Source organism: Haemorhous mexicanus, chromosome 27, assembly GCF_027477595.1.
Source record: "Haemorhous mexicanus isolate bHaeMex1 chromosome 27, bHaeMex1.pri, whole genome shotgun sequence".
NCBI classification, from domain to species: domain Eukaryota; kingdom Metazoa; phylum Chordata; class Aves; order Passeriformes; family Fringillidae; genus Haemorhous; species Haemorhous mexicanus.
The window spans coordinates 6,348,947-6,368,209 of NC_082367.1; the positions used below are offsets into that span (position 1 = coordinate 6,348,947).

At 54.7% G+C, this 19,263-nt stretch overlaps 1 protein-coding gene across 4 annotated transcripts in view; it reads left to right on the forward strand.

Annotated features, from left to right (window-relative positions):
- Window positions 1-1,787: 1,787 nt before the first annotated feature.
- RPS6KA1 (ribosomal protein S6 kinase A1) overlaps window positions 1,788-19,263 on the forward strand; it is a 30,213-nt gene continuing 12,737 nt past the window's right edge. For 2 of the 4 annotated variants that reach the window (XM_059868388.1, XM_059868389.1), the window contains exons 1-3: window positions 1,788-1,924; window positions 7,797-7,841; window positions 18,312-18,365. In XM_059868388.1, the coding sequence (XP_059724371.1) occupies window positions 1,862-1,924; window positions 7,797-7,841; window positions 18,312-18,365 (162 nt within the window). In that variant the 5' untranslated portion in view covers window positions 1,788-1,861. Of the gene's footprint in view, window positions 1,925-7,796; window positions 7,842-16,811; window positions 16,933-18,311; window positions 18,366-19,263 lie in introns of those variants that run through there. The other 2 variants (XM_059868391.1, XM_059868392.1) reach the window with 2 other exon arrangements.

Genomic DNA, 19,263 nt, shown 5'->3' on the forward strand with positions numbered 1-19,263 from the left:
TTAACTGGCTTAACAAATGTTGTCAGCTTCTCTGCAAAGGAAAAATGTTGCACAGCCAGCCAGCTGCAGAGGCAAAAATATCTACAACTGTATTTGAGGAGGATTGGATGGTTTTAAGACCAAACTAAACCTGCAGCATTTTGAACTTTCAGTGAATGCAGCACTGACAAAGCATCCAGCTGATCCCGAGTCTCTGTTTACCACAGCAGCAGCTCTTCCCAGCCTGCAAGTGTCTCAGAAAAATGCCAGGCTATATGTTTTAATCACTGTATTTAGCCATGACAGTCACCCAAACAGCAGATTTTGTTTTTTACACCCTGCTTCCAGGATCAGGGATGCTTTTTATAGCTGTTCTTTGACTGGAAATAAATCCTGGGGGACACCACTACCTCATTTCTCCTACCCTGATATCCTGCCCTGGGCTTGGCAGCAATCTCCTGTGGCACATTTCACCTTCTGTTAATCCAGCTGGGATTCAGCATTACCTGGAGCAGGAATGGAGGGAAGGTCAGTTGGAGAACTTCTGGCTTCTCTTGGAGTGCATTGGGGTTTGGAAAAACATGCGTAGAGGAAAACTTTTTCCTATGTGAGAACCTGACAGCCAGGAATTCTGAACACCATTTTTAAGGTGGATGTGTTCTTTATCCCTGTTTTTTAGGGAATTCCAGGGGCACTGCAGGAGGTGATGAGCAGTGATTCATGGCACATCCCAAACCTGGAATCCGGATTTCCTGGAGCAGTTTCCTGAGTTCAGCAGCAATCTGAGCCGTGTCACCACGTTTGTCCTCACCACCTCTCCTGGTGCAGCCGTGCAGACTGTGCACACAGGGAAACAGCTGGGCACTCCCAGAGGAAAAATCTTTCCAAGGCACAGAAGAGCAGGACTCAGTGTCCTGTATTTGTGAGAAAGTTTCAGGTTTTTGTGGTGCTGTGAGGATGGTGCAGAGCCACAGAATGGATTGGGTTGGAAGAGATTTGTAAAGACCATCTTGTCCTGCCATGGGCAGGGACATCTTTCTCTGGCTCAGCCACAGCTCTCCGTGGCAGAGGCTCCCGAGCCCCCAGAGCAGGTATTTCATGGTGCACCCAGGCTTCACTTCCCGAGGTTTCAGCCTTCCAGTGAAAATCATCTGGGCTGTCCCAGCCATGGTGTGGCCCAGGGCAGTGAATGTTCCCTGTGCTGGCACTGCTGACCCCTCGAATTGTGGGGTCAGAGACAGTGAGGGTCTGGGAGTGTCCAGGGAGGAGAACAGAGCTGGGGAAGGGGCTGGAGCCCCAGGAGGGACTGAGGGAGCTGGGCAGGGGCTCAGCCTGGAGAAAAGGAGGCTCAGGGGAGACCTGGTGGCTCTGCACAGCTCCTGCCAGGAGGGGACAGCCGGGGGGGTCGGGCTGTGCTCCAGGGCACAGGGACAGGAGGAGAGGGAACGGCCTCAAACTGCCTCGGGGGAGGTTTAGGTTGCATATTGAGAAATATTTCTTCACCAAAAGGGTGGTCAGGCATTGGAACACGCTGCCCAGGTTGAGTCACCATCCCTGGAGGGATTTAAAAGCCGTGTGGATGTGGCACTTGGCGACACGGGTTAGTAGTGGCCTTGGGCCGGTGCCGGGGGCACGGCTGGACTCGATGCTCTCGGGGGAGCTTTTCCAACCCGGGCGATTCCGCGACTGCACGCTCCGATCCGCTCCCGCGGCCGCCGCACGCCGGGCTGGGTTTGCCGGATGCTCCGGGCGGAGGAGCCCCGCGGCCCCTCCCCGGTGCCTCCCGCCCGCCCCCCGCCCCGCCCCGGCCCGGCCCGGAGCCGGTGGGTGCCCAGCCCGGCGGCGCTCGGAGCCAGCCCGGCGCGGGCACCCGCCGGCAGCGATGCCGCTCGCCCAGCTGGCCGAGCCCTGGCCCGACATGGAGCTGGTGCATCTGGACACGGAGGTGAGCGGGCACGGCCGGGGGGGCTCCGGGGCGGGGGGCTCCGCCGAACAAAGGAGCGCCCGGCGGGACCCCGCGGAGCGGCGGCCGCGGTGCCGCCCGGCCCGAGCCGCGCCCCGCGGCGGGGAGCGCGGCCGCCGGAGCCCCGCGCAGCCGGGGCCGCTCGGGCACCGCTCCGGGGCCGCTCCGGGGCTCGCTGTGCGCGCCCGGGGCTGCGGTCGGGGCACCGGGGGGCACCGGGGGCCGCCGGGCTCGCTGCTGCCCGTGCGGGCTGTGATCGTTCGGGGAGTGCAGGCGGCGCTCCCAAATCTCCCGGGCACAGAGGAAAGCGGACCCGGCTGAAGGCCCAGGGAATAAAAGATCTCAGTTTTGGGGGTTTTCTCCCTAACCCTCCCAGCGCCGTCTTCTCGCAAAGGCCTGCGCCGCCAACTCCGACCACGCTCCGGTGTCACTTTGCTGGACGTCTGCTCTTCCCTCCCTCTTGGCTCTTTTCCTCCTTATTGAGACCCCCAAGCCAGATGTGCAGGAGGGAGCTCATCCCCTGTGCACATCTGCAGGCTGGCACAGCCATTTCCGAAGGAAGGGACAGCCTGCAGCAGTTGTCACCCACAGCAGAGCAGCCAGCTGAGGCACTGGGCTCTGGCACTCTTCAGTTAAACATCTTCTCACTCAAACTGGAGCCAGCAGCTCTCCTGGAGAAACCAGAGGGGAGGTGGGGATTTGGTCCCAGGTGTTTCACAGACCGTGGTGATTTGTCATTCTGTCTGGATTTGGTGCTGTCACACTCTGATATCATACCTGGGGATGTCTCCTTGGTTATTTGGTCAGATTTGCTCATTCCTGTTTAAAATTGCCTCTTCAGAGGTCTGTGCTTTGAGCAGAGGCAGCGTTTCCCCCTTGCTGCAGGGACAGCAGGGAGGCACTGGCCATTCGAGGTGAGGTTTCCTGATTTTCATCAGCCAGGTATGGCACAGTTTCTCCTGGAGCCCCCCGTGAGGTGGGGAGGCTCTGCCTGGGCCAAACACCTGGCACGAAGGTGTGGTAGGTGAAGAGCCTCTGCTCTGAAACATCGCTGGAGCTGTGAGGAGGAGTTTGTGCTCCAGGCTGGGAGAGGAGGGAAGTCCTGCGGCGATTCCCAAATCACATCATGTGCCCAGAGCCAGGCTGGAGGTCATTGCTGGGAGACAGGGCTTTTTATTTGTGGTTTCTCCCTTCCTAAGAAGGGAGATGCCTGAAAAGCCAGAAAACACAGCTCGACTCATAATGGGAGGAAAGGAATTCCGGTGCCCAGGGCAGGGGAAGCCGCGGGCGAGGCTCCATTCGGTGCCTGGTGCCGGTGTCCCGGTGCCGGTGTCCCGGTGCCGGTGCTGTGTCAGCACCACAGGATCGCTTCCAGTGGAGATGCCCGGGGTTCCAGGCTGCTGTCAGCCGGGTCTGCTGCGGGCTCAGGGCAGGGCAGGCACTGATTTCCTCATGGCGTGAGGAGCGAGTGTTTTACTCCTGAACTGAAACTGGAGGGAGCCTCTGGCTCTCCCCTTCCGCCATCTCACCTTGGCCCCAGCTCTGGGTCAAGGTCAGGCACCACGTGCAGGTGGGATTTCAGCAGATCAGATTTTCTGCGTCTCAGGATCTCAAGTGGGACTTAGCAATTTGCCTCCCTTTGGTTTAAAACGAAAAGTGCACACTCTTAATTACAGCGAGGAGAATAATACAGGTGTTCTTCACCTCCACACCTGGGTCAGACGTTAGAGAGCTCCCTGAGGTCCAGCAGCGGAGCGGGAACGCGGCTTGGGAGGAGTTTTGCACTTTGAGGCGAAAATTGCCAAGGGCAGGGGCCCAAGGGGGAAGTTTTCACCCCTCCTGGGAGAGGTGGCACCACTGAGAAAGCAAGGAGACGTTTCTGGAACACTGGTTACGTAAATTGCCCTGGGATCGCTGCCATCCAGGTTAGAAACCGGCTTCCTCCGACCTTTGCTTTCTGAGTCATGGAGCAGAGGTGCTGTCACCGTGCTGGTGGAGGCATCAGTCCTATTGTTGAGGGATTTGGGGTTTTTCCACTGTGTTCCGGGAGAATTGGCCGTGTGGTGCCCCTGTTCCTGGCCCACTGGAGCTCAGCCATGCCAGGGAAATGCATGGGAGTGGGTGGCAATGGGAGCTTGAACTGCTCCCTGGCAGGAGCCAAGTCCCTCTGTCCTGGAGTCTGGGCTTTATAATCATTGCTCCTGCTTTTTTACCCTTGCCATTCTCTCTTCTGCTTACGTTATTCCAAATACTGAAAAGGTGGCTGGGGCAGAGCACAGATGCTGGAGAATGGAGTTGAGTGACACAGAAATCCTTCCCTGTGAGGGTGGGCAGGCCCTGGCACAGGGTGCCCAGAGAAGCTGTGGCTGCCCCTGGATCCCTGGGAGTGTCTAAGGCCAGGCTGGAGAGGGACTGGAGCAGCCTGGGACAGTGGAAGGTGTCCCTGCCATGGCAGGGGGAATGAGGTGGCCTTTAAGGTCCTTTCCATCCCAAACCATCCTGTGTTTCTTTGATTCCATGACTCCATCCCCATAGCAATGGATCTGTCATCAGGGCTCCGCTTTGCTTCAAATTCTTCTTTCATTACACAAACCTACAACAATGCAACTGACGTGGGATTACGCCAAACTCCACCACTTCAAGCTAATTATTTTTGCCTGTATATACGTATCAGCCTTTATTGAGCAGGAGCTGCTCATGCATAACTCTTTTCTCAAGCATGGTAGCTTGAGCTGTACAAACTACAATCGAGAGACAAGGGAGACAGCTGAGTGGCTGTCATCTCTGATATGCCTTGTGCAGAGACTCCTCTGTTTGGGCTACCAGAGTTCCTTTGGACATCTCTATTCTTGTAGAATTATTGAATTATTTCCTTTCTCTGAACTGCAGTAGGCAAGATCCATAAATCCCACTTAATGGTAAGAATTTAAACATGCCTTCTTCTTGTGTCAGACTAGCAGGAGCTCTGGGGTGAAGGGTTTCTTCCTCTGCTCCTTCCTTGAGTGTTTCATGGCTCATCAGAGTTGGGTGGAAGAGCATCTCTGGGTACCTGGTGCTTGTGAGGTGTTTTGGGGCCCCTCAAAAGTGGCTGCTCCAAGCCTAAGGATGCAGGAACTGCAGCAGGCTGCTTTTTCAGGCAGAGCTGTCCATAACCCGGGATGCCTTGAGCTGGTGGTGTGACCACAGAGGACTGGGCCCCGTCCCCACGGCCCTGCCTGGATGTGCCTCGTCCTGGTTTCGCATTAGAGCACACTGGCCTGCTCTGGCAATTGCTCCCTGTGCTGCAGATTATGTGGAATTAAAAGGCTTTAAAGCGCAAGATGTCCTGAGATAAATATCTCCCAAGTTCAGCCAGGCTGGCAGTTGCGTAACTGAGCACACTTGTTTTCCAGGATACTTTTCTGTGTGTTATTAAGGAAACTCACCCGGGGTGTGCTCAGGAGGGGTTTGTGTCAGCTCTGGGGCAGCTGGAGGGTCCAGAGGTGCCCTGGCTGCCGGGCTGCTGCTCCACGTGCCCATCAGATTAGAGCTCTAATCCCCTTTTCCGCTCACCCCCGAGCAGGGCAGCTGCAAGGACAGCCTGCGGGCTCCCGGTGAGGCTCGTGTGGCTGCCTCATCAGCAGCCCAAGCCCTGCTCTGACACAGCCTGGGTGAGCTCCTCACTGCCCCGGGCACTCCAGGGAGGAGCTGTGCCTCCCTCCTGCAGCAGTTGCCTGGTTGCTGCAGGAGGGAGCCCTTGGGAGTTCTCTTGGAGCAGGGCATTTGGGAGGCTCCTTTGCAGCCCCAGAGTGCTGTGGGAGGGCAGCTGCACCTGCTCCCCCCTGTGTGTGGCATGCAGGGGCAGGGCAGAAATAAAGCATTTTAAAGAGGCAAATGTCAACCCAAGAAACCCACAAACTATTTCAGCCCTGCTCATGGCGTGCTGAGTGGCCGTATTTTATCTCGGGAGGTGATGAGTCTGGAGCTGTTTCCATCTGGAACATATACAGATGGCCCTCCAATTCCATATGAGGGAATAAGGACTGCTTTTGCTCTGGGCTGGAAGGAGAGCACTTGGCTCTAAACACTGCAATTCTCTGCTCACACATCTGACTTCTGTCAGCCTGAGAAAGGACCATTTCATCAGCAGCTTCATCCTTCTAAGAGCAGGGAGCTGCATGCCCAGGAAACCTCCCTGGCATGGACACTGCTTTCTTTCCCCATCCCTTTCATCCCAGGTAGGATGGGTTTCTGTCAGCAGCAGAAGGACAAGTTTTCCTTTTCAGGGAGCTGATAAAACTCAGCCCTTGAAATTCTGGTGGCTCTGGAGGTATCACCTGGTGTCTCCCAGCTCACCCTTGAAGCTGAGGGGTTGGACACCCCCTGCATCCACTCACCCCTCTCCTGACACGTGCCTTGTGGATCTGCTCCCCAGACCAAGAGCCAGGCACTGTTTCCCTCTGTCCAGCACAGAAATTCTGCTTCTTGAGCTGTTTGAGAGAAAACCAGCCCTCCCCGAGCTGTGGTTTGGAGTAGCAGCCAGTTATGAGCTGTGGATGGGTGACAGCTGGGCCAGTAAACATCAGCCTCTCTCCAAGTCTGGTTATCTCGGTGCCGTGGCTCCCCCTACGTTGTGGGGGCTGTTCATAAACACAAATTCTTACTTCACTGCTCAGCTATTCTCCGTGCTAATGGCACCGAGGGCTCCGTGTAAACAGCAGGGCAGCATTCCTCGGGGAGAACTCCTGCATGGGGCTGCTGGGGCCTGCTTTCAGTCCTTGGCTGAAACTACTTTGGACCTTAAAGTCAAGTTGGAACTAAGGTGAGTTGTGGAGCTCAGGTTGGGTCCATACAGATGTAAATAAATCTTGTAGTATAGTGGAGACCTGAGGAAGAAGTCAGGTTGATCATCTCAATGGATCCTTGCTGCTCCAGGGAAGGAGTTGGCTTCGTTTCTGTCAGCTCCTGAAAGGCTCTAGAACCCAGCCATTCCTCTGTGGGTCTGAGGCTCGAATCCACCCGCACTGCAACTCTTCACTTGGCCCATAACTTCTGAAAAGGAGGGAATAAACTGCCCTTGTTCTTTGAGGAGAGGAATGCCGTGATTTTTGGAGCCTGAGACTGTAGTGCAAACAGATGTCAAAGCAAAGTCTTCTTGCCCTTGTTTTTCTCCACAGTCTGCAGAAAACCTCCTCTAAGTGCTTATCCTGCTCTGGGTATCTGTGTCTCAATGAAATCCCACCCACTTTTGCTCGCCCGGCTTCCCCGGCGGTGCCGGTGCCGTCTGAACCTGATCCCCGCTCGGTTCAGCCCGGGGTGACCTGGGCCGGTGCCACTCCGGGTGGCTCAGGTCACCTGCTGTGACTTCGTGCGGGGCTGGACCTGGAGCCGGGCGGGTGGGGCAGATTTCCTGCAGCTATCAGCTGCGATAGGGCAATAAATAACCGATAAACGCTCCAGCGAAAGCTGATGTCACGGCACAAGGGCTGTGCTCCTGCCAGCAGTCCCAGAGCGGCGGTGCAGGAGGGGTGGGATGGGACACGCTGCAGCACGGGGTGGGAATCTGCACCGAGCAGCCCCGGGATCCTCCCTGGTGCTGTTTGCCCCACAAGCAGCCCTGGGTGGATAAGGAGCCCCAATGTCATCTGGGGGAAGTGTGGGGAGACTCTCTGGGCAAGAGACTTTCTTTTAAACGAGTTAAAAGACAAGAGTCTGGTGTATGGGGAAATGTTCAACCGCCTTGTACCATGTCCAAATGCCACCCTGCCCTGTTTGTCCCATGTGAGGGGCTCCCAAAGCCACCAGCTTTTGTGAGGGACATGAGGAACAATCCCGTGCCCAGCATGTGCTAACAGAGGGTTCTCTTGCTTTGCAGAATGGGCAGCCAGCTCCAGAAGAAGGTGGGAATCCTCCATCCCAGGTAAAAAATGCCCCAGGTTACCTCTGCAGGTCCCTCTGAGCGTGGGGGGTGTGAGCTGACTCGGGAGCAGGATGGGGATGGTTATTTTTATACCCTGTAAAGCTGCTGCTCTGTAAATCTGCAGGAGTGCACGTGGGAGTGCAAGGGACTGGAGACAGGGAAGATAAACCCCTGTCTTCCTGTCCATTTGGTCATCCAAACATGCCCGGAAGGTTTTCTAGAGGGCCACCTCTGTCCAGCACTCGGAGCTGGAGTGGGGCTGTAGCTGAGGGCGAGAAGTGAGAAGCCCTGGGGTGTTTCGGTGCTGTGTTTTTGCCTTTCCCTGTGGTGTGATCTTGCCAGCTGGGATGAGAAGTACAAGAGTATTTGATGGTTTTGGCACAGCTGCCCTTGCTGAGTGTCTGGTATCTGTTTATTCTCTTGCCTCGGTGGGGCTGGGAGAAGCTCCACCTCTGCCGAGCTGCCCTCTGCATCCCTCTTAGCACCAGCTGGGAATGACAGAAAAACCTGGGCTGCTGTCTCCCGTGTTTTGGGCAGGGATCTGAACCTGCTACACCTTCTTGAGACACCTAAAGCTCACCCTGCTTCACACATGAGCAGTGTGGTGTGGAAGGACCTGATCTGTGTGCTGAGAGCCCTCCCCAGGTACAGGACCAGCACGATGCTGTCCCTGGGTGTCTCCTGATTGTGCCCATTCCTGTGTCCTGCACTCACTGCCGAGCAGAAGAGCCATGTCAGTACCGTGAAATCAGAATCCCTTCAGGATTTCCTTTTCTGACCCAGCCATGCTCTGACCGTGGAGAATGACACAACACTTTGGATTTGCCCTGGGCAGCCTGCCCGAGCGGGTTGTCAGGAGCTCTGTGCCCTCAGCGAGGGCCCTGTGGCAGCTTCTCTCTCTGCATCATCAGCCCTGCCGAAGGCTCTGGGGGCTTGCTGGGTTGTTTTTCCAGCTGGTTACGTTGTATTTTTAGTAAAAGACATTTAAACCTAAACCCCAGTTGTCTACATTTCAGCCAGTTTTTTTTCCCTGGGATGTCTGTGGATTTCTGGCATGCCACTGCATCTCCCCTACCTGTTCTGCCTCTGTTCCACTCTGGAGCTAGCCTGGCACTTCTTCAGTGGCTGGCAAAGAAATCTTTGGGTCAGATGAATTCAGGTCAATGGAACTTGCACTTCCCTCCCCTGAGAGCAGTGGGTTTGCAACTCCTCACTGTGCCTGCATCTCTGGCATGGGGAAAAAGGAATCTTGTGTCTTCTGGTTGGATTCCAGCTGGGTTTCTAAGGTTTGAGACTTTGCCTCTTTCATCTTCAAACATTTGGCTAAACTGCCCTTCCCTAAATGCTGCTGATGGATGTTGCTTTAAAAATCGTTTAGGATTTTTTTCTCTTTGAAGGCCATCACTGAGAGAAACCCTGGCTGATTCCATCTGTAGGTGCTATTCCACAGAAAGATCGTGAGATAGAAGCCAAAAAGCACTTGAGGTTCCCTTTGCTGCTCTGTGGGTCGTGGACCTGCAGTCCAAGCTGGAGCAGAGCAGAGGGCAAGTTCTCCAACATCCTAGAGCAGGGAAGCCTCAAGAGCCCTGTGCTGCTGTAGGTGTCCTGCTTTCCTGAGGCCCCATGGCCAAAGTGCCTGTGAGCAGTGTCTGACAATCCCATTTTGGGTAACTTTTGAGCACCCAAAGCTCTGCTGCGTGCTCCTGAAATAACCTCGGTGGCGTTTTCCAAGTTTGTACAAGGTATGTTTGCTACCAGCACAAATGAAATCCCTCCTGTAAACACATACCTTCAGCTTGAGGGCAAGCTCTGCCCTGAGATGCTGCAGATGGGGGAGCAGGCAGCACCCAGAATATCTGTGTGTTTCAGTTCTTTCAGTGGGTAGACATCAGCAGCAGCTCCTGGCTCTGGCTTTACCCAGTGGCCGTCACCATCCGAGGTGACTATTCTCACGTTGAAGGTTGCTCAGGCTCCCTCCCACACCCTTCTGTGCTGTGTGTGGAGAGCTGCAAGGGGAAGAGGCACCTTTTTTCCAGGTTTGTGCTATCCTTTTGCAGTTCATTCCGTGATCTCTGCTAAAAATAACCTGAAGCGGCGACAGCGGCGATTACTCCACGCCCACGCGGCAGCCCTGTCCCTCCCGGCCCTGCCAGCAGGACGCTGCCAAAGCACAGTCCTCGTGTGCCTGGGCCACAAGCACTCTCTGAAAAGGAGGAAATCCAAGAGTTCCTCAAAAGAGTCGGGAAGCTCACAGCTGGTGCTGTGAGATTGCTGAGTGTGAACCTCCGTGGCCATCTCACCTGACACTCGAGGTGGTGGCTGCAGAGGTACCAAGGGCATGGTTTGGGCCAGGCTGGCCCTGTTCTGGTACTTTCTTGCTGCTTTTGTAGCTCCAGCTCAGCTTCCTAGCAAGGACAGCTGGTGCATTTCACAAGCTCTTGTGTTTTCTACCTTTCAAGAACAGTTGTGGTACACAAGTCCCTGCAGGCCTCATTCCTCAGTGTTTACCTGGGGAATGTCTGCAAGATCCTTGTGCTGGTTGGGGCTGGGGAAGAGCCAGTGCTCACAGTGCATGGGATGAGGCTGTGTTTTGAATTTGCACTGAAAACAGGGTTAATCATGGCCACATCCCTAACACCAGGCTGCTGATCCAAGGCAAGATGGGTACAAGGATAGATTTTTTCCTCATGCTCTTTGGTGGTAGTGATTAAAAGCCTCTCTAGGTACAGAACCTCATTCTCTCCTGTGTTCTCCAATTTTTAATTGCCAGGCTGGGCGAAATTGGTCCTTGTTCAGCTGGGGAACAGCAACTGAATTCAGTGGGAAAATGGAACCTCTCATAACCAGGGTTTTTCAGTCTGCTCTGCAGCCAGCTTGGCTGAGGGGTGAGCCTGTGCTCCCTGAAGGTGCCAAGCATGAGGAATTGTACATGGAAGTACAACACCCAATTAGTGAAATCACTTCATCATGAAAAGCAGAGGAGTGGAACTGCAGTGCTGAGTGTGCCCACACTCTCTCTGGGGAACGGGCTGAGGGTGCTGATCAGCTTGTTCTGGGGTGATAATCACAGAGCACAGGGAGAGCTGGGGAAGGAAGAACTGAGCTCTCCCAGCTCTGCACCATAAAAGGGACCTTTGAGACTGGAGCGAGGGCTGTGCTCTGCCACAGGCAGAGGTGCTCCAGGCTGAGCCTGGCTGGGGCAGTGCAGCACGGGCAGAGATGAGGCTTTTCCCCAGATCTGTGTAGCTCCTGTTGGTTTATCCTGACCAGGTAAAGCTTGCAGACAGGTCCTACCCTGCATGAAGGAATCCTGGGCAGGGACACCTTCCACTATCCCAGGTTGCTCCAAGCCCTGTGTAAGAGTCCAGGTGAGGGAGGGCTCTCAGGCCAGCACTGCCCTCGAGCTCCAGGCTGAGAGCAGGACAGGACCCACATCCAATGGTGTAATCCTGGTCAGTGCTGGACACCACTAATCTCAGCCTCTTAACATGAAGGGTTTCAAAACAAACAAGTGAGTGCTCTGCTCTGTGCGTGTTTGCACAGCTGCTGCTGGTTCCTCCAGGACCTGGAAAGCCGTGGAGCTGTGGGAACGGGCAGGTACCTCAGCAAATCCCTTCTCAGCCCCTCTCCTGGGGCTCCCAGCCAGCAGTGTTCTGGCCAGACTGGCCCTGTGGCTGGGCAGGATGTGGGAGCAGAACATCTCCAGTGTGCTGTGGTGCTGCCTGGAAATTTCCCTGATGCTGCTGGGACTGGGCAGCAGCTGTGGCCACTCTTAATATTTGGCTTTTCCAGCCTGTCACTGGTAAAGCTCTGAGTTCAAACTGGTTGCTCTGCCTTGTCAGCTGAAGGAATTGAGTGGTTGCTCCAGCAGTGCCTGACAGCTGCCTGGCCTGTTCCTGGCAGAGCCTTTGCTCTGTGTCCTTGGCAGGGCTGGGCTATGGCGAACAGCAGCTTCTGAGCTCTTAGAAAACACAAATAAATGCCTGTTTGAGGAGCAGAGACTCTGATGAGCTGCAGACTCTAACGAATAATTGAAGAGGGGTCAGCTTACCGGACTTGCACACGAGGAATGCAGCAGAATCTGCTCCAGCAGCCCTCCCACATGGTCCCCGACCCATCCAAACCACTCCGGTTTCTTCTCTGCCATTTCCATCCCCCTGGTGAGTTCATAGAAGCTGCCTCATGTTCTGTCTCCAGAAAGCTTCTTGTACTGAAGGAAAATAAATCCCTGAAAATCTGTTACTGTGTGTTGTACTTGGAGGGGACAGTGGTGAGGGCTGGCACTGGAGAGGACCCCGAAGAACTCATTCTCATTTGATTTTTGAAGGAGCCAGAGCTTGGGCTTGGGTCACTGGGTCACACCACATCCACCACATCCACCCCAGCAACTGGGAGCTTGGAGTGCCCTTGGCTGGGTTTGCTGGGCCCCTGGCTGGCCAAGATGCTGGCTGGGATTCTCCCTGCACACACAGGCAGATCTGCCTGAAGCTCCTGCAGCTTCACCAGTCCCAGCTTTATTTGGAAGTGAAGCCTGGCTTGGACATGAGCAGTAAATTCCTTCCCTAGCTCCAGGTGAAGCTGCAAAAGCTGTTTTCCCTCTGGTTGCACTGTGCTGCCTGCCAGCGCTGCCAGGGGGTGGGGACCATCCAGGGACAGGAGTCCCAGCTATCTAAGAATTCCTGCCTTGCCTGGAGCCCTTTTCCTTCTCCCTTAGGAAATCCCCTCTGTGTGTGCCTGGGGCAGCCTCCCAGCAGTGGGAGCAGAGGCATTGCAGCAGCTCCTGCTGATCTCATTGCAGCTCTGAGGCAGGAAGGGTTTCCCAACTGCAGTGTGAAATCCAGGTCCTTCCCTTGCCAGTCCTGGAGAGCTGAGCAGGGAAATGGCACCCCTTTGGATAGAGAAAAGGAGGAAAGGAGGGGGTTTAACCCTCTTTGTGCTTGAAGGCTCGGGGGGGGCAGAGCTGCTCTGGGAATGCTGAGCACGTTGAGGACACTCTGTGCCCCTGAGATGTGGCTGAACTGATCCCCTCACTGTCAGAGAGGTGGATTTCACTGGACAGCCCAGGCTGGCCTGGATATGGATTGGGAATGTGCTGGGACTGCTCTCAGAGGGGGAGGTGATGGCTCTGCACCAGCACTGGGGTCAGTAGTCATCTTTGGGGTCCAGGAGGGGACCCCTGGGGTCTCCACAGGGACAGAGGGAGGAGAAAAAAGCTTATTAAAATAGCATCTGAGTGGAACAGAACAAAACATGGTACTCCTGGTGGGGAGGTGGCTGCAATCCTTGTGGTGTGATGTTTGGGAAGGGGATGGATGTGATCTCCCATGTTTGGGAAGGGGATGGATGTGATGTCCGTATTTGGGAAGGGGATGGATGTGATCTCCATGTTTGGGATGGATGTGATGTCCAAGTTATGGTCCTGTGCCTGGCACAGGGAGCAGCTGAGCCATGGAGGGGGTGGCTGCTGGCTACATCCATGGTTTTATAGACATTAAATGATAAACTAGAGCTTTGCTCCAGCAAACACTCATCCTGTGCACTCTCACTGGGGTGTTGGTAACGCGCAGCTGGGGCTGTGTTTTGGACAGAGTTTGTTTTGCTTTTAACCCTGCTACAGTTCACAGCCACCCCCAAAACGTGACAATCCCTTTCTCTCAGCATGTCCTGCACGTGTGACCTTCCCAGAGAGCGGGAGAGAGCTGGGTTCTCCCTGCCTGCACAGACCAACCCCGGCAGGTACCGGGCAAAGGCTTTTCCAGGTCCTGGGACAATTTCTGTGTGCCTTGCAAGGGGAGGGCAGCCTGTGTGCTGTGGGAGGAGTGTGGAATTCCAGCGTTCCTGCAATACAGAATAGTTTCCACATCCCACGGTTACTCCAAGGGCAGCAAACAAGTCTTGGTTCTTGTTGTGAAACCAATGTTGCATTGTATAATTCAGCTAGAGAGAGTTTTCAGCTTTTCTGCTCAAAGGAGCAGAACTGCCCTGTGCCCTGATGGAAGCTGGTGTTTACTGCTGTTTCCTCCGAGTGGAATTCTGCACTTGGAACAGCCTGGGACGGGGTCTCCTGGTTTTACCACCATCAAAGCTTGAGCTGGTTGGAATTTGCTGAGCAGAGCTTCCCTCCCTGCTGGGAGGTGTGCTGCAGGAAGGGGAGGCTGCATCCTCTGCTCTTTTGCACCGGAGGCTGATTTGCTCCGCAGAAGCTGCAGAACTGAGTAATTCCTTATCTCCTGGTTGTTAAAGGTGTTCTCCTCTCCAGTGTCACGTTTCTCTGGGTGCAAAGTCCTGCTGCTCCCCGTGCTCCTCTCACAGCTCTGGAACTGCAGCAGTGCCGGAGCCACTGGGGAGTCTCTGTGGAGCTCGGGAACGTCTTTTGCCTGAGCTTGTATCTTTAGCCCAAACAGCTCATCGTCAGCTGATCCTGGCCAGTTGCAGCTTGTGGCGTGTGGAAAGGGTGGGGAAATGGTACTAATTTATTTATTTTTGAAGAAACTTTCAGTATCTGCTGCCAGCATAGCCCTGGATAGAGCCAGGAGCAGGAAGAGCCTGGGGAGTGTGAGGGGGTGCCTGTGCTGGAGCCTCTCTGCTCTCTCCATCCCAAAACTGACCTGAGCCCTCTGACATAAAAAAGATATTTTGGTTTCCCTGTGAAACGAGTTGGTTAAAAACTGAGCAGATCAAAAAGAATGTTGTGAAGCCCAAGGACAGGGGCTCAGCTGTGTGAGCCACCATCTGCCTCCTCCCTTCCTCAGCCTCAGGCTTTGCTTGAGAAAACCCTTCATCCCTTAACATTTTCGAAGATCCCTCTGCTTCAGGGGTGCTGAATCTTCCCAGGGGGTGTTTATGACGTGGGTGCTAATGAAATGGCCTTTGGGCTCCCCGAGTCCCATGTCAAATGAGAAACACATTTTGGACGCTGAAGATGCTCTGAGTGCCACCTGCTGGAATGTGCTCGAGGGGTGCCAGTGTGACACTGCCTGTCCCATGGCAGTGTTCCCTTTTTAAGGATTTGCCTGTAACCCCTATTGTGAGGAGCTAGGATCACTGGAGGAGCAGCAGAATCCTTCCCAGGAGTCACCAGGTTAATTTTACACTGTTTGGTTGCCTCTGTGAGTGGGGAGGAATTGCCCCCAGGAGGATGGCAGAGCCTTTCCAGGAGTCAGACTTTTGTTTAAGCCTTGTGTGGGGAGGCTCCTGATGTTTTCCACACCAGGATGGAGCTGGTCATTCCCTTCTTCAGCTGTCTTGGCTGTGTAAGGTTTGAGCATGAGGGCTTTGATGATTTGAGGATTTCTGGACACCACGTTACCCCCACTGGGCAGGGACCTGTGTCCTCTGGGTTTCTCCTCCCTCTCCCATTTTTGGTTGGTTTTGTTTTCCAGGAGACCAGTAACAGTCCTTGGGATGGTATGGGGTGAAACGTGCAGCCTGGCTCCCTCTCAGTAATCCCCTCCTGCAAACCTCCTGCCAGGGATCCGCCCCTCTCCTTATCCCCTCCTTGGGAACTTCCAGTCCCGAGGTGCCCGGTGCTCCTGGGCTGTGTTTGTAGCAGTGACTTTGTGCAGGACTTCCACCTTCAAAGCCACCCCGCGGTGTCCCTTCCTCCTCAGGCCCCAGTGTCCCCAGGCCTTTGTGTGTCAGCAAATGCCCTTGTTCAGTGTGAGCTAAAGGCTAAGGAAGCCTCTCTCTCCCTGCAGATCCTCTAAGATTCCTCCAAGAATCTCCCTCTTCTTTTAAGAGAGTCTGTGGCCTCCAGGCACAGGTACCCCCAGCTGAACCCTTCCCTTCCCAGCCTGGGCTGTGTCTCTGCTCAGTATCCTGCAGGATTTCTCAGGCTGGGGGCTCCCAGGAGCACTGGAGAGGATCTGCTACAGAAGCACAGTCAAAAGTACCAGGTTCTGGCCAATTCTTTTGTTGCAAATGAGGCTGAGGGCCAGCCCTGCCCAAAAAAGGCCTTTGCAGAAGGGCAGGCAGTGAGTGGGGAGGTTTCTTTACTTTATTTGTTCCCCTTTTTGAGAACCACCACTTGAAAAAAGTTCCAGACAGAGTAGCCTTTACTCTCCTCAAACTCCAGCCTCGCTTCCTCTGCAGAGCTGCAGCCCCTCGTGCTTCCCACTGATCCCAGGCTCCCTCCTGAGCAGGAGCTGCTGCTCCACAGGGAAATTGTTGGTCCGTGCAAGAAAAATGGGGAGCCACATGTGCACTCCCAGTTCCCTCAGGAGACCAGCTGCTTTCAGCCATGGGTTTTACCAGCCTCGTTGCAAAATACTTCTTCCCTATATCTGATCTAAATCTCCCCTCCTTTAGCATAAAACCATCACTCCTTGTCCTATCACAACAGGCCCTGCTAAAAACTATGTCCCCAGCTTTCCTTTAGGACCTGGCAGGGGCTCTGAGCTCTCTCTGGAGCCTTCTCTTCCCCACATGAGCACTCGCAGCTCTCCCAGCTGGCTGCAGAGCAGAGGGGCTCCAGTCCCTGGAACATCTTCATGGCCTCTCCAGCAGGTCCACCTTGCTCCTGTGCTGATCCAGAAGCTGCTGCTGCCTCCTGGCCCTTTCCCTGGAGAGCTGCAATTCCACTGATCCTACTGGGAGAGCATCCCTGCTGGATCAGCATTTGTGCTGCTCAGAGCAGGGGCAGAGAAATTTTGAGGAAGAAAACTACTGAGGCTCTCAGTTGCTCATTGCTGCCTTGTGCAGTGCCTGCAATTGCTCTTTCTGAGCCTGTTTTCGTGTGTGTGACAGGGGGACTGCACTGATCCTCCTGAAAAGCCGGCTGAGATTTGCTGATGGCTCTTTCCATGCCTAAGCACCCGTAAAGCCAGCCAGTGTTCTCGTTTGGCTGCTGCATTGTGCAGCCATGGCCACACAAAGCCATTTCCCCATACGAAACCGCCGCTTCCTTTCAGTAAAACTCCCAAAATACATCCCAGTGACACAACCACGGCACCGGGGCTCTCGCACTGCTCCGGGTGCTGCTCGGGCTGTGAGCTCAGGAGCCAGCTGGGGAAGGATGGGAGGATAACAGCCCAAGGCTTTGGAGATGCTGAGGCTCCTCTTCCGCAGCAAGCCAAGGATCCAGGAGGCAAGTGTCTGATAAAATACCTGCTCTGTCTGCCGTGCTGGGCTCTGTCTCTTCTGCAGGACACAAGGAATCAGGGAATTCCTGATCCTACAGAGCCAGACCTTATCCAGGTTTAATTAAGCACTCTTTTGGAAAAGGAATTTTGGAGGGTATGACTGCTTTCTAAGAAGTCTTTCCTAGGTGCTGCCAGATTTTGGGAGTGTTTTGGGACCAGAGCATGTGTTGAAGCAACAGAAATTAAAACAGCTTCTGGTTAGTTGTTGATGAATAGGAAGTGAAATGCCAAGAGCAGAATCTGTTTCGAGCTTTTGCAGGGTGGGTTTTTTTTCTTGCATTTAGATGTGACGGTCTCAACCGGCAAAGTGACAAAACGCGAGCAAAAACAAACCTGTCTCTTGGCTTCTGGCTTGTAAAATCCTCCCTCAAAAAAAGGGGGAAAGTAGAAAACAGGACTTGTATTTGGAACTTGGGAAAACCCCCTGTTGGTCTGTGCCCAGCCCCTGCTCTGGGGTGACTCAGCCGTCTGTGCCCTGCAAAGGCGGCACAGGGAGGTTCAGAACTTGTCTCCTCCTCTGACTGGAGTGACTTCCTGGGCTTTTATTTTCCAGGAGAAGCCAATCTCATTTCCCAGCAGTGCAGGAATCTGTGGAAAATGCCTCTGGAGGCTGTGGGTGGCTGCAGGTGCTGGGAGCCCCCAGGAGCAGGGAGGGCTGGACCTGCAGAGATCCGAGCTGGTGGGAATCCAGCCCTCCCACCCCATCCCAGCAGGGGCTGGGGTCTGGTCTGAAGGAGCCAGGATGGAGCTGCTTTCCCAGTGGGTGGGAGGGATCCCTGGGGCGGGATCTGCTGAGGGTCTTGTGATGACTTTTCGCTCAGGAAGAGGTTCAGCTGTGGCTTTGGCAGATTTGTCACCCTGCTGCTCCTGGAGCAGTGGGACAGCCACCCTCTCCAGCTGCTCCCCCTGCAAGGGCACAGCAGCACAGAGCAGGAAGGGGAAGAGGTGACTGCAGGGGCCCCTCCGATCTGATTTGGTCCTTCTGGAGCTGAAAATCAGTTAATTCCTAGCTCTGATCTCACTGTTTTCACACAGCTCCTTCCTTCCTCAAGGCTTGCTTTTCCTTCTCTTCTCCCTCTCAGTAGCTCCTGTCCCACCTCCAGGTCACCCTGAGTTTATCAAATCAATATAAATTTGTTTGCTGGGACCAACAGCTCTCCTGGAGCCACCACACAGCTCAGAATCACATCCTGAGGAGCGATGGCTCCCCCAGTGAGACACCCCCAGTGGCTGTGAACAGCTCACCTGGCCTTCCTGAACAAGTTCTTTGGGAAAACTTTAGCAGAGAATCACAGCCCCTCTGTGCTGACATTTGTTTATTGTCCCACAGGCAAAGTCTGACATCACTTGGATAGAGAAAGACCTCGTGGACTCGGCAGACAAGGTAGGAGAGCTGCAGTGGGCACCTCACTGAGACTCATCTGTTTAATTTGCATTCTGTCCCACACACGAGGCGTGAGCAGAGCTCGCAGGGACCTCTCTGAAAACCAAACCCTTTCCTGCCTGCCACCCCTGCCAGCCCCTCTCCGCTCTGTGGGACTGCTGCTGCAGAGAGCAGCTATTGCTCACTTGCTCACATGACATCCTGGACTTGATTTCATCGTCCTCCTCCTCCTTCCTCCCCACACCAACCCCCTTTCCGTGCTGCCATTTGTGTCTCCTGTGGCTTTCTGATCTTGTCAGTGAGCCAGGACGGGCACTTTTGGTTGTGGGGATGTACAGGGGAGATTTTCTTGCCTTTCTGAGGCTCCTCTCCCACGCTGGTAACACAACATGGAAAATTGTCTGGGTCATAATGAGATTTATCAGCTCCTGCCAGGCCCAGGCACGGGGAGTTTGCTACTCCCCCACACTGAGAACCTGGAGCTGCTGAGGAATGGGTGCTTCTCTTGGGCAGCACAGGGTGGACAGGGTTTCTCCCTCCCTGGGCTGTGTCAGAACGCAGGAGGTGTCGTTGTGAACCAGGCTCCTGCTGTGCTCAGCAGCTGCAGGTGCTTTTCCATGCTCTGGCTCCTGCCCCAGCCCTTGGAGCTCAGCAGGCACCGTGGTGGGGCTGGGCCCAGCTGCCTCTCTGCTGTTCAGTCATTTGTTTCTTTCATTATCAGTTCTCAAAAAGCACGTGGTGGGGGCACAGGGGGCAAGACAGTCATAATTTGTCTCTCTGGTTCCATCCTCTGCACTCTCAGGAGAAATTCAGAAATCAGTGCTGACACAGGGCTATTTCCTTTTGTGTGGGTGTATTTTGACTCATTTCAAGGGGCTTCTTTCTTACCAGCACCCTC